The sequence below is a fragment of the Manis javanica genome, chromosome 3, assembly GCF_040802235.1.
Source record: "Manis javanica isolate MJ-LG chromosome 3, MJ_LKY, whole genome shotgun sequence".
NCBI lineage: Eukaryota > Metazoa > Chordata > Mammalia > Pholidota > Manidae > Manis > Manis javanica.
In genome coordinates this window covers 29360286-29373706 of record NC_133158.1, presented here as the reverse complement: position 1 = coordinate 29373706, position 13421 = coordinate 29360286, and the positions used below count along the sequence as shown (strand labels likewise).

Here is a 13421-nt window from a genome sequence, read left to right as displayed (position 1 = left end):
AGATGAGAGGGCAACTTAGGTGGGGGGGATTTAGGAAACACATAGCAGGAAGTTTAGGACAGAAAGAAGGCCATTGGTGACCATGCTGTGAGCTTCTAGAAGCTTGTGTGCTTTTGTTCTTACATCCCCAGTAGAAAAAGAAATGTTTTTTCTTAGAAATCATGGGAAGAAAACTAATTTGGGCATGCAAATTGCTCAGAGAGGCCATAAAAAGAGAGAAAATATGGCTCCAAGGCCTCTTCTGTTTGGCTCGTTCAGTGTTCAGTTGGCAACGCTTAAAAACTGGAGAGATTTCTCACAGAAATTCTGTTATTTCTTTGGGTCTGGTCCCACTGGTCACCACGTTCCATGGGACAGCCACTGGCTCAGCTTAGGTGGCCCAGTGTGGCCGCTCCCCAGCACTCTGTCTGGAGTTCTTGCTCCAGAAGGGGTTCACTCATTACACCTGTCTGGGCTCTGAGGGCAGCTGAGTCAGGTCCCTGCTCTTTAAGTAGCTGATCACTTCCCAGAGGCCGCACTTTGGTGTCCCATGAAACACGACTCTCACGCTTCTGTCAGTGATCTGGGGGTACCTGGAACTGGGGGAGAGGGGTTCTGCTGGAGGACCTACACTTCCAAAGGAGATCTGATGAGACACAAATAATGAAGAGCTGAACTAATGCTTACAGTGCCTTCTGCCAGCACCAGCATTCAGGGTCCTGGGCTAAAAGGATGCTGCAATATCTGCCGTGGCATCAATAATTAGATCAGGGTGTATGTGGACTCCATAAAACTTTTATTGCTATGTCTATCATGCCAAAAAATTTACTTATTTGAAATGCAAATCCCACTTGAAAAGGAGGCAAGAAATGATTGTTGATCCCAGCGTGTTCCTGCAGGAGCTCCCGCGTTCACGGAAAGCAAGCACATTCTACAGCTATGTGATTTGATCACTCAGAATTGCATTCTGGGAAACTCCTCCTGGAGATGCCTCGCAGGATGCCAACTGGATCTTTAGTTTGGTGGCTGGGAAAAAACAACAAAAATAAAATAACTCCATCCTAAGACTTCTCAGAATATTTCTGGCTTTGAATCTATTGAACTTCAAGGATCCATCAGCAGCCAACCTAGAACATATGTGTATATATAATCCCACTGGAAAAAAAAATCACGGTTTTTGTTGTTTGCTGTCCCGTCAGACCCTCAGGATGGCTCGGCACACGTGGCTTCCCTCCTCAGTGGGGCCCAGTGGGACCGTGGATGGGCAGCCCTTCAGGAGCGTTTGGACTTGCTGCACGTTGGGCACAGAAGCTGGCCTTTGGTGATGATGTACGCCCGGCCGCTCAGCGGCTGCTCACAGCCCTCGCACACGAAGTGCTTTCGGTGCCAGGCCAGGCCCTCCACGCGCTGGTAGTCCTCCGAGAATATTATCTGGGGAGGGGAGTGGAAGAAAAGCACGACTCAGGTTCTGTCCCTAAGTAGAGTCAGTGCATCCAGGGCAAGCTGTAGGATGGGGGTTCATCCCCCCGACCCCCCCTTTCTTGTTTTGACCTTTAAATGCTTCAGTGGAGGAATCTGACCTAACGCTCAGGCAGTAAGTACAATATTCAGTGAAGGTCATGGTTTGCATCTTAGCTTCTCAAGAGAGAAAAAAATCTTTCTCCATTGGCAGGTTTTCCTTATCTAGCGTCTGTGATATTCTTTGGACCAAACTCAAAGCCCAGTTGTGTCCCGAGGCAGCCTGATGACAGCTAGGCGGCCAGTGGCTCGGCTTCAGGGGCAGGACACACCGGGCCACTCGGCCTTGGCATACAGTAACACTTTGGGACATATACATGGTGAGCAACAGAGCAGAACAGCACACTGGCTGAACGTGCCTTCTGATTCGGGGGTCAGAGAGGAGTCAGGGATGAGGTTTCACTTACATATTTACCAGCTGCCTGGCTGTGGGCCAATTGGTTCCACTGACTCACATCAGCAGGTCAGCTCTGGGGTACTACCTTCCCGCAGCTGTGGGCCTGGGGAGCAGCCGCCTGGCCCAGCCCGGGGCAGTGTTTGAAGGCATTAACCCCTGTGTCCTCCTGGTAGCCCCGTGGGGCGGCACAGCCACCCTCCCATCTTTTGAGGATAAAGCCGAGGCATGGGGGTTAGGGAAGCACTGGGCCGACAGGCAGAGCCAGGACTGAGTGTGGGCGGTTGGTCTCCTGGCCCTGACTCCCGGGAATGTCCCCGAATGTCCCCCCCGAGCCCTCACTGAGTGCCAGGCCTTGTGCCCAGCAGTCTGCGGCATTGCGGCTGCCCCACCCCGGCCATCCCGAGGCTGGGGCCTGAGCCCTTTGAGGAGGAGACTGAGAGCACGGGTCCCTGCCTCCGTGGTGCACACACAGCCCTGAGGCCGCACCCCCGGGCCTCGGGCCCTCACCTCGTCGCAGCCGGAGCACCGCGGCCGCACGCTCTCGCAGTAGTGGCGGCCGCACCAGGGCGCGCCGTCCTTCCAGAAGTAGATGAGGTCCACCAGCGGCTCGGAGCACTTGGAGCACACGAAGCAGGCGGGGTGCCACTGCTTGCCGTAGCCGGCCCTGTCCGAGTACACCACGGGGCTGTCGGCGGCCGCCACGCCCTTGCAGAGTTCGCAGACCTAGGGGCCGGGGGGCGCCCCGTGGAAGCAAGGCCGTCAGAGAGGACAGGGACAGGGCAGAGTGTGCCCTCCGGGCTCCCTACACCCTGGAGGCCCCTGAGCATGTTACTGTGCCTCTCCCTAAGTTTTCCCACCTGCAAAGTGAGGCAATAATAGGTAGATGGTGACGACTACATAAAGAACTTATTTAGCCCAGTGATTCTCAAACTTTTTGTCCTCGGGACCCTGTGTCCTCTTAAACATTATTAAGAACGCCGAACCGTTTTTCTTCATATGGATAAATAGCTGTTGCTGTTTACAACAAATGCAAACTGAGAAAAAAATTAAGTATGTATTCATTGAAAAAAAATAATGAATTGACATCTTAACATAAATGTTTGTAATTAAAAATAACTACCGTTTCCAAGACAGAAAAATTATTGAGAAGTGGGGGCATTGTTTTGGAATTTTGCAAATCTCTTTGATTGGCTCAATAGTGGCTGGATTCTGGTACGTGTTTTAGCTTCATCTTTCATATTATGTTGTCTTCTTGGAATTATATGAAGAAAATCTGACCTCACACTGATATTAAGTTGGAGAAGGAAGGGAGGAGCATTTTAACAGCCTTTCCAGGTAACTATGATATTCTTCTTTGATGCTACATCAAAACCTGGTAGTTTCTCAGAAGTTAGTTAATGTGGAATCTGAAACCCTATCATTCAGCCTTCCATCCTTGTTACATTAAACCCACTGGTCCACCTCGCACTTTGGAGGATCTTTCACCCATGCATGATCATTTTTAGAATGAACGTTACATCTCAGAATAGTTCTAGATTAAAAAAAGAATTGCAGAGATGGTCAGAGACTTCCCGCATATCCCACACCTAGTTTCCCCTGTTCTGAATATCTTATATCAATGGGGTACACTTGTCACAGTTGACTAGCCAGTACTAATATGCTATTATTAGTGAAAGTTCAAACTTTATTCAGATGTCCTTAGATTTTGCCTGCTGTCCCTTTTCTCTTCTAGGATCCCAGCAGGGACACCACATTATAGGTAGTCACCACGTCTCCTTAGGGTCCTCTGGGCTGGGATAGTTTCTCAGACTTTCCCTGTTTTTGATGCCCTCGATGGTTTGGGGGAGCTGTGGTCAGGTTATCTTGTAGAATGTCCCCCACCTGGGATTGATCTGATATTATTGTCATGGTTACTTTGGAGGAAAAACACAATGGTAAATTGCCATTCTCATCACATTCTACCCAGAGCACAAACTCAATCCATAAAACTTTCACGTCATTTTTGAGTTTTCTCCTCCTGCTCACAAGTCCAGTGGTGATGACATTGACACTGCCTTGGTGCAGGTCTATGTCCAGCATTATGCTTAGGCTTCTGCGCTCCCTACTAATACCCCTTCCACAAAGCCCTAGATAGTTACTCCGCCTTCTGGAGTTAATCTCCCTTTCAGGGAAATCATCTTCCCCCCCACTCCCAGACATGGTCACAACTAAGGTTCAGAGAGATTCAGAGATGGCTTGGTAATAACATATAGCACACAGGAGGCAGAGCTGGGATTTGAGCAGGGCCCGAGCCTGACCTCAAGTTCTTTGTACAGTGCTGTGCGGCCACTTGGTCAGGTGTTAGCAAACTGGTTGTGGCCAGACCTGCTGGCTGCCTGTCTTGTAGGACCCACCAGCTAAGAATGGATTTTACATTTGAACTCCAATTCAGTGAAATGTTTTCTCCTAAAAAAAAAATCCCAGTTTTCTCATTAGTAGACCTGTGTTACCGATGGAACTGTATCCTTCCCAAAGTCGTGTGTTGAAGCCCTAACCCTGAATGTGACTGTATTTGGAGGTGAGGTCTTTAAGGAGGCTGTTAAGGTAAAGGAAGGGGACAAGGATGGTTCCTGAGGCCAGGGAGGCCGGTGCTCTCCCAGCCTGGTCCAGCCCTCCCACCGTGGGTAAGTGCTCTGTCAAGGCCCCGTCTCAGGCATGGCTCTTCCTTCATTGCTTTGCCAGTATCCCCACTCTTGGTCTCATTCCTTCCAGTACCAGCCCTCTTCTAGGAAACACCAGCACAGCCAGTTTATGGAAACAAGATGTCTGGGTGAGCAGTCCTGTCAATGTGTGTCGGGAGCTGATTTCCTTTTCTGGCCTCTGGGCTGTTTCCCAAGCCCCCTTCCCTATGGCCTCCAAGGATGATGGCGCCTATGGTGTCCTGGCTCTCCCGGCTCTGGCAGCCTGCTGGCCTCTCCGCCCCTGGGTGCAGACTGGCAATCAAGAGTTGGGATGCCCAGCTTGCTCGGGACCTGTGATCTTGCCTTTCTCATCACAAACTTACACATTACAGCCCTTGGTCCTGAGGTTTACAATTGCTAAATTTGCAGTGGGTGGATGAAAGCAGGGCTAGTTGTGTGACTGGGACAAGTTGCTTTAGTTTTTTCACCTGTCAAATGGGGATACTACTAGTAATATTAACATCACAGGATTGTTGCATGGATTACATGAGATAACAGAATTAATGGACTTTTCAAGGATGCAATAATGATTAGCTGAAATCCCTGTTATCTCCACCCCAGCTTCCTTATAGAGGAGGAACCTGAGGCTCTGGGATGACATCACCTTCCCAAGATGATCAAAACACGCTGGAGGCAGGATTCACTATTGGTTCAGAGGCCCAGGGTTCCTTTTGGTAACACCACAAGCATGCAGACTGGCAGGAGGTTATTCCTCCCACCGATGAGCTTTGCACTTTCCATTTCCACTCTGTCCATCTCTGCAAGGCCAGAGAATCAAGTCATACGAGTTTTGTTGTCGGTCATCACCCTGGGCCTGACTACACTCAGCCCCCTATCCCTTCACCCCCACGAGGCAGGGCTTCTCAGGCTGGCATGGGCCCCAGCATCCCCCAGGGGGCTTGCTGAAACACAGTGCTGGGTCCTGCCCCCAGACCTGCTGATTCAGTCAGACTGGGATGGGATACAGGAATTTGCAAGCTCCCAGGGGATGCTCTTGGTATCAGGGGATCACACTCTGAGAACCACTGTCACAGAGTGCCCCAAAATGACCTTATATATAAGCTCAGCAAAAATGACATCACTAATTTGGCTCAGTTACAGCAGGAGATATTTTGAATTCCTGGAATGCTTAAATCCTAGACTATTTTAAGGAAGCTCAGTGTGGCCACTCTCAGGCCCCTTCCCCTGTGAAGGAGAAGGGGTGGTCAAGTAGAAGTCCTCTGGGTCTGTGTTACAAGGCACAGAGAGGAACACTTACATTAGCATATCCATTGGTTCTCAGTCACACTCCCGACTATGTAAAGTGAGAGCTTGCTCCGGAGAATCTGGGAGACTGCTTTGCCCTGGTGGGAGGATGTTGGCACAAACCTTTCATAGGTGGAACAAACAGGAGGCTTACCCCTGTACCTCTGAAATTTTGCTGCATCCCTCTTCAAATAGTGATGGATTTTTAAATAAAAGGGTCTAAACGAGAGAGTTTGAAAGTTCTGTACTTTTAGGCCTTTGCAATCTGTAGAAGCACCTGCTCTGAGAAAGTCGAGGAGCGTTTTAGATTTAGCTGCCTCAGAAGCTAAGACCGTGGAGGGTTGGGGTTCCCTCAGTTGTGGTGTGTAGAAATGATGCTGGGAAATTCTTGGATACCTCCGACCAGGGGGTTGTCTGAGTCCCTTGCTTAATGACCAGCTTCTGTGGACCAGAATGTGGCAGGAGGGGTGCTATGGATTCTGAGGTCAGACGGGGTCACATGGCTCCCACTGGGCTCGCTCCATGTTTGTGTGCCGTGGAAGCCCTGGGCCGGCAGGACAGAAGCCCTGGGACCTCTAAGCTAGAGCACCACCCACAAACAGGAAACCCACAGAGCTCAGGAGAGGCCCAGGGAGCTCCCACTGGTCCAGCCCAGCTGTCTGCGTCTTCCCAGCATCAAGGCCAGACATGTTAGTGACCAAGCTTCAGAAGATTCCAGTGCCCTCAGCCTAGGAGCTGCTCCAAAGACGCTGCATAAACAGAGACAAGATATCCCCACTGAACACTGCCTGAATTGCTAACTTGGGAGCAAAATAGATATTATTTTCCTTAAGCTTCTCCATTTTCGGGTGGTTTGATATTTGGCATTAGGTTACAGGAACATCAGGTAATTCAGTGGGTGTGCAGAATTATTAACACCTCTGCAATGGAAGTAACCAAGACACAAAGTGTTTCAGGCAACAGCAGATTAGGGACAGTGGCCAAGGGTTAGGCGGCCAAAGAACTGTCTGTAAGGACTGAGCTTGCTGGCCCTGGGGGAGGCCACAGCAGATACAGAGAACCCTCCAAACCAGCAGTAATCTCTCCGTTTACTTCTGGGTTGCCAGAAGTTTGGTCCCAGTCATGCTGTTCTCTTCTGGAAGGCTCTTATCTGCAGGCCTGCCCAGGCTAAACCCAGAGTACTTTATGAAAACCTCACTCTTACAATATGGTAAACATTAGCACAAGGGCCTTGAGTTCAGGCACTGGGTTCTTTCTAACACAGATACTCAACAATGTATTTATAAACAGCATCTCCCCATTTCCTCTTATGGTGATTATTCACCATCTTTGCTTTGAAAGCCTTCTGTATCCCTGAGTTTTGTTTCCTTTCCTTGTCTGGCCCAGTGTCATTTCTGGCATCCTTGCCTCTTATGTTCTGTCCCCCAACATGGTCATCTTCCTGAGGCTTGTCATGGTGCAGCAGGACGGGCTGGGGTGAGGTGGCTGGGGTCACCCACTGGCTTTGGGGTGAGATCAGTCCCACAGCTTCATCACTGGTGAGCCCTTGGATGAGGCAGCTACCTCTCTGAGCCTCAGTTTCCCCATCTGAGGGAAGGGGCAGGACCTGGCTGGTGGGAAATGCTTTACATGTAGTGGTCACTGCTGTTGGCTAACCACTTGGCCTCAGGCTTCTTCTTGGGACAGGTTATTGAACATGGGGCTCTCTGCCCAGCGAGGTAAAATGTCAGGCATTTCCAACCGAAGCTTCCTCACTGGCCGTCTGGTGAAGTTGGGGGAGGGAGTCAGGAAGGCTTCATAAATACCACACTTGGAAAATAAGACATCAGGCCTGGGGTGTCCACAAATCCAGCTTTGACAACCCTGTGGGCAAGGACTGGCCTCCCACAAAACGGATGTTGCAGATTTGGGAAGGGCCGCGCGTGTGGTCATCTCTATTGCAACGGCCTCGCATGGGGCCTGCAGCTGCTCTGGAAATGGGAGCTTTTGTGATTTGGAGTCTGTGGGGTTTGGAGTAAAGAAGGCCTGAGTTCTAGTTCTAGCTTAACCTCTCACAAGCTGGGGGACTAGAAAAGGGTATACTATATCAGATTAAATAAAGTAACAATGTGAAGCCCCTGGCACAGGGCCTGGCATCACCTAGGCAGCCAGTGAATGGCAGATAATACCCTACTCCTCCATGAACTTAAAATAGCTAAATAAAATTGGGTAAACCCAAAGTAACTCATAAGTAGCTAAAACTATTTTTTATGGTTTGTCCAGTTCTGGGGTCAAAAAATTATATCTGTGGGCCAAGTCCAGTCTGTCATCTGTTTTTGCAAATCAAGTTTTATTGGAACACAGCCATGGTCCTCTGTTCAGATATCGTCTATGGCCGTATTAGAGCTACGCGGACAGAGGTGAGGAGTTGGGGCCGAGACCATGGGCCTCACAGAGCCTAAAATAGTCACTGTCTGCCTTTTACAGAAAAAGTTTGCCAACCCCTGTTTTAGTCAATGGAATACTATGCGGCCCATTTGGAAAAAAAAATATGCTTATGAAGCCAATGTGACAACACAGAAAAGTATTTATAGTATAAAAAGTGGGAAAAAGGGAATTTTTTGTGGGGAAAAAACCTCCCTTTAATGGCATTAAAATATCTCCACCATAGAGAAGGAGGGAGGTAGAGGCTGAGAAGCCTGGTACCCACAGTGATTTTTGGGGGCTGCTTCCCTGGGCCTTTGCCCCTCCAGCTCAGCCAGCCTCCCAGGCCAGGGGGTGGGGGCAGGCATGGTGGTGGGGCAGCGGTTTCAAATTCCCAGAGAGGCGCTGGCAGGAAAGCCAGCCTCCTGGAGCCCACAAGCCAAACATCTGCTCAGACAAAGATTCGGAAGTCCCTTGCCCACAGATATGCCCCTCGCTGGGGCAGGAGGCGGGCTGAGCCGCCAGCGCTGTAAGTTTCCATCTGGGAGGCGGAGCTCGGTGGGAGGGTGGAGTCCCGGCCCCCCACCCCTCCTCTGTGGGTGCTTGTGGGGAGAGAGAGGCCGGGGGTGACACTGTACTTCCCAGGATGGCCTCCTTCCCCTCACTGTGCCTCCCCCCAGGCACTTGTTGGTGCCACGACTTGGCCTGAAATAGGGAGAGGTGTGGGGGAGGGGCCGGGGGCACCCCTGGCCAGAATGACAGATTCTGCAGGGTGAAGATTACATTCACTGCTTGTGCTGGCTTCCTTTCCCCTCTCTTCAGTTACAAGCTTGGGGTGTAGGGAAGGGTGGAAATTCCTGGGCAAAACGGCCATGCCCAGGAAATCTGTATATTTAATTTCTGAGAAAATATCCGGTAAGCTCTCTAAACACAGGGAGAGGTTTGGTGGAGCCGTTCACGGTCAGAGCCTGGAGGCCACTGCCTGCTTGGCCCTGGCACCCGGCTTCCATGCAGGTGGGAGACATGGGGAGTGGAGGGCCTGGGGCGTGGCCATGGTGTGACGGGGTCCTGGCCGCTGGGCTTGGCAGCTCCCTGGCCATGGAACCCTTTGAAGCCCCCAAGACCCCTGAGAACCCATTGTTGGAAGGTTGGGGTGGGGTGGGCAAGTCTTTCTGCCGTTCTTGGCACACAGACATGAGGCCCCCAAAGTCTTCACAGGGCTGGGCTGCGAGCTGCTCCAAACACTGCCGCTCGCTCAACAAACACAGATCCACATACGTCCTTGTACCCACCATGCCTATTGTTGTCCCCCACAAACCACAGGAGGGCTCAGCCCCCTGCAGGACTGGTGACACAGAAGGACCTGGGATGGCATCCCAGCCCCACCTCTCATCAGCAAGCCTGTTCACCTCTCTGTGCCTCAGGTTCCACATTTGTGAAATGGGTTTAACAACCCAGCCTCCCACTGGTGAGCTTCGAGAGAGGCATGAGCCCGCTGTGCAGTAACAGTCCCCCCACCCCCCGCCCCCCACTCCTCCCTGCTCTCAGCTTGTCTGCCCCTCCCCACGCCCCTTCCACGTGCACACAGTGGGACAAGGGAGGGAGGCTAGGGTTTTGTAATGGCCTCGCTGATTTAAAGGACCTGCTTTAGGAGTGACAGTGGTGAGTCCATATCTGGGATTTCTCTGCTCCCGTGTTTCCTCAGGAAGGATGACCTGAAGGCGTTTCCCGTGGCGTCCAGCCTCCCCCAAGCTCAGGGTAGTGAGGACTGCGCTGAGCCGGGCGTGGGCTCTGCAGCTCTTGGGGTCATGTCTCCGGTGGGCCACAGCGAACGGTAGGCTGCCCTGCCCTGTTGGGTGGGGCCTGTGTGAGGGCGCTGGGTGGGAGAGCTGCAGGAGGGCTGCAGACCCATGAATTGTACTTGGCTCTGAGGGTCTGAGCAGCCCTGGCCACAAGGATGAGCTGCGCTCAGTGGGCACCGTTCCCTGCCACCTGGCTGGCCGGTGGCTGTTATCTGGGTTCATTCAGATCTCAGTTCATGGGTGGGAGTTGCACACAGGTGACTTGGAAAAGGCTTTCAGCAAAATGCTTCTCTGGTCTGGGTGACCCTTTCATCTGAGGACAGTCTGGTGGAGGCGGGTGGTAGGGAGGGCTTAGCAGCATGGAGAGAAGTGGGTGCTCAGGGCCTCAGAACGGGGGTGGTTGGGGTCGGGTATAAAGAAGTTTTACATTCTGTGCCTGCGTTTCCAGAACTCCCTATGGACAATTCAAGGAATGTGAGCGTGCTATGAAGCACTCTCAGAGCTGGAATCCCTAAGCCAGCAGGCTTTATAAATCTAGAAAATGTACCTGTTAACATCTCTTGGACCCCCATCATATACCAAATTGGTGAAATCATTTTTGCTTAGCTTATATGTAAGGTAGTATTTAATACTCTTTAGCAGTGGTTCTCAAAGTATTCTCAACTTGGGGGACTCAGAAATGCAGATCCTCAGGCCCACCTGCACCTACTAAGCGGGGAGTTCTGGGGTGGGACCCAGCTCTCTGTAGGTTAACCAGCCTTCCAGGTGTTTTCACTGCCAAAGCCTATCAAAGGATTTTAGAAGTCTTGCCACAGAGAAAATCAAGTTTGTTCGCTCTAATGCCTCCAACACTTAGATGGCCACACGGCACAATACCCGTTAGCTTTGGGAAACAGGAAAGATGGGCTAGGGAGACAGGGTGGTTCGAATCGGACAGCTTTTCTTCATGTCCCTGGGTGGCCGGGAGCCTCCAGTCAGATACTCTAGAGCTCGTACTATGCCAGTTCCCAGAAAGCCCATTAAAATGGCAGCTGCTCACAACAGTAATAATAGTGATCTGTCTCAGGATGATGAACAGTGCTAAGTTACTAGTGGAGTTTGCTGTGACATGTTTCATGTGTCCCTCTTTTTTTTTTTTTTCCATAAAAAATCCACCGTTTGGATTTAGGGTGTCAGTTTGAGTCCCGCAGCTTCCTCCCCATAGCTGGGTTCCCCAGCTGAATGCCCTGAACACTTCTAACAAAGCATGTCGCTCAGCAAGGGAGCAAAAGTCAGGCTTCGTGCCTGACGCTTGGTTCCACTACGTGTCCTGCACACCTTGTTAGACAAATGAGCGGAGTGCAGCACCCAGGGCGGTGGCACCCAAGTCCACTCAGTGTGGCCACTCACTGGGGGTAAGGCCGAGCAGTTCAAGGTGCCAAGTTCATGACCACACCTAACTTCTGGGTTGCTGGGGACACACAGTTGGTCTATGACCTGGCAGGCTATCTGGCTACTTAAATGAGATTCACTCCTCAGCTTCAAGGAGATAAGCAGGGAATACAGTTAGGAGTACCCTGGCTTGCTTTCTCCCTGGAATAGAGGACAGGCAGGGTTTTATAACTCAACGTTTTGTAGTAGAAAGGGGATCGGATTCAGATTCTGCCCCTTAGAAACTGAGGGGCCTGGGGAAAGTTACCTGTCCATTCTGAATTTGCGATGCCTCACCTGTAAAATGAGCAGTGAGACTCACCCCACCGAATAACTGTATGAATTAAACAAAGACCCAGCGTAGCATTTGGCACAGAGCAGGTGCTTAACAAATGTGGATCCCATCAACTTCCTAGGCAAAATGGCCATCGAAATTATCCCCATCTTTTGAGGCTCAGTGTAGCTTGGCCATTCATTCATTTGTGCATTCATTCATGGACCACATATTTACTGAGCACCTACTATTGATATCAGTGGTGCCTGCTGAAGACACAGAGATAACAAGACAAGCCCTCAGCATTTAGAGGGGGTGACCAACATGAATCCACTAATTATGGAATTCGCTACCTAATTAAAATTAGGGCTAAGGTATGGAAGGAGAAGGCTGTCTTCCCCAGCTAGCTCAGTCCAGCAATTATTTGCTTCCTTCAGATTCCCTGTTTACTGTCTGGTCTTGTCGGTTAAATGTTTCCAAAGTGTCAGAACTATTCCTCAAGTTGACTGTAGTCAGGCCCTGGGATTTCAGTCTGCCTTTGCCCCACTTCCATGCTGTACAAATATGTGGGGCTGAGTCAAGGATAAAATATGTCCTCAGATCATATCTCCCTTGGGATGGCAGTTGGGACATCACAATGACAAGGACATCACCTTCCAACTTGGAATTGCATAGTCCTTAAGGACATGCAGCTATCTGAAGGTGGGCAGAAGACAGAACTAGGGAGGAGGTGAGCTTATGAAACATAGTAACTGGCTCTAATTGTTCTTAAGTCCCTGGGACATATACTCTTCCTGAGAACTGGGTCTTTTCACCACCATCATCAAATTTATGGTAGTGAAAATAAGTTTCGTCCTTTGGGTTAGAGACTCCGATAAACATCATGAGGCCCTAGCTCACTGGATGGCAATCTCAGGTGAACCTCCTATAAGCTGGGGGCTGCAGATGCAAGATGCAGTTTTGGGATAACAAGTTGAGTCACTGCAGCCAACACAGAGCTCAGTCCTGTCTGAATGTAGGAACAGTGTCCTTTAGGCTGGCATTTCCCTGGGGTGTCTGCTCACACGGGGGGCCGCCAGCCTGTTCCCTGCAAGGCAGGTAATTTGCTTGAGGGCTCTGTGTATCAGATTATTTATCACCAGATGTCAAATAGAGGCTATTGGGGTCACTTGGCAGGTGGGTTGCAGGGTAAAGCAAAAAGTAGAAGAGGGGCCCGTGGCCACGGAACTTAGCAAATGTCAGCCCCACGTGGCACTAGTGTCAAGCTAGTTCTTCTACCTCTTCTGGTGCAGATGAAGACAAACCTGCCTATGAGGCTTTCCTCCCCGGACCCTGGCCTCTCTGTGTTTTCTCAGAGGGCCTCCAGCGGCTCACTCTCCCACAGCACCTCCGCCACAAATATGTGGGGCTCTCAGAAGGAGCCTCTCAGAAGCATGGCTTGGATCCCCTGACGCCATCCCTGAACGCCTGCCCGAGCTCCCCACACCCTCTGAGTAAAGTCTTAAATCCATAGCTTCCTCCATTCTGAGAATAGTGTCCTGCGTTTGTTTGATCCCTGGGGCTTGGCCGACAGGATGGGCCTGTCACTACTGGGGTGTGGACCGGGTGGATGGCCCGATTTCGTGGGAGCATGCCCCTGCCAGCCCATGTCCCCTGCCACCAGCACATTCCAC

At 51.0% G+C, this 13421-nt stretch overlaps 1 protein-coding gene across 1 annotated transcript in view; it reads right to left on the bottom strand.

The window, feature by feature from the left end:
• Positions 1-754: 754 nt before the first annotated feature.
• The window catches only part of LMCD1 (LIM and cysteine rich domains 1), a 52792-nt gene continuing 40125 nt past the window's right edge, over positions 755-13421 (bottom strand). Inside the window, exons 5-6 of the mRNA XM_017668483.3 lie at positions 2402-2617; positions 755-1410 (exon numbers count right to left, since the gene is read on the bottom strand). Of these exons, the coding sequence (XP_017523972.1) occupies positions 1252-1410; positions 2402-2617 (375 nt within the window). The 3' untranslated portion in view covers positions 755-1251. The remainder of the gene's footprint in view (positions 1411-2401; positions 2618-13421) is intronic.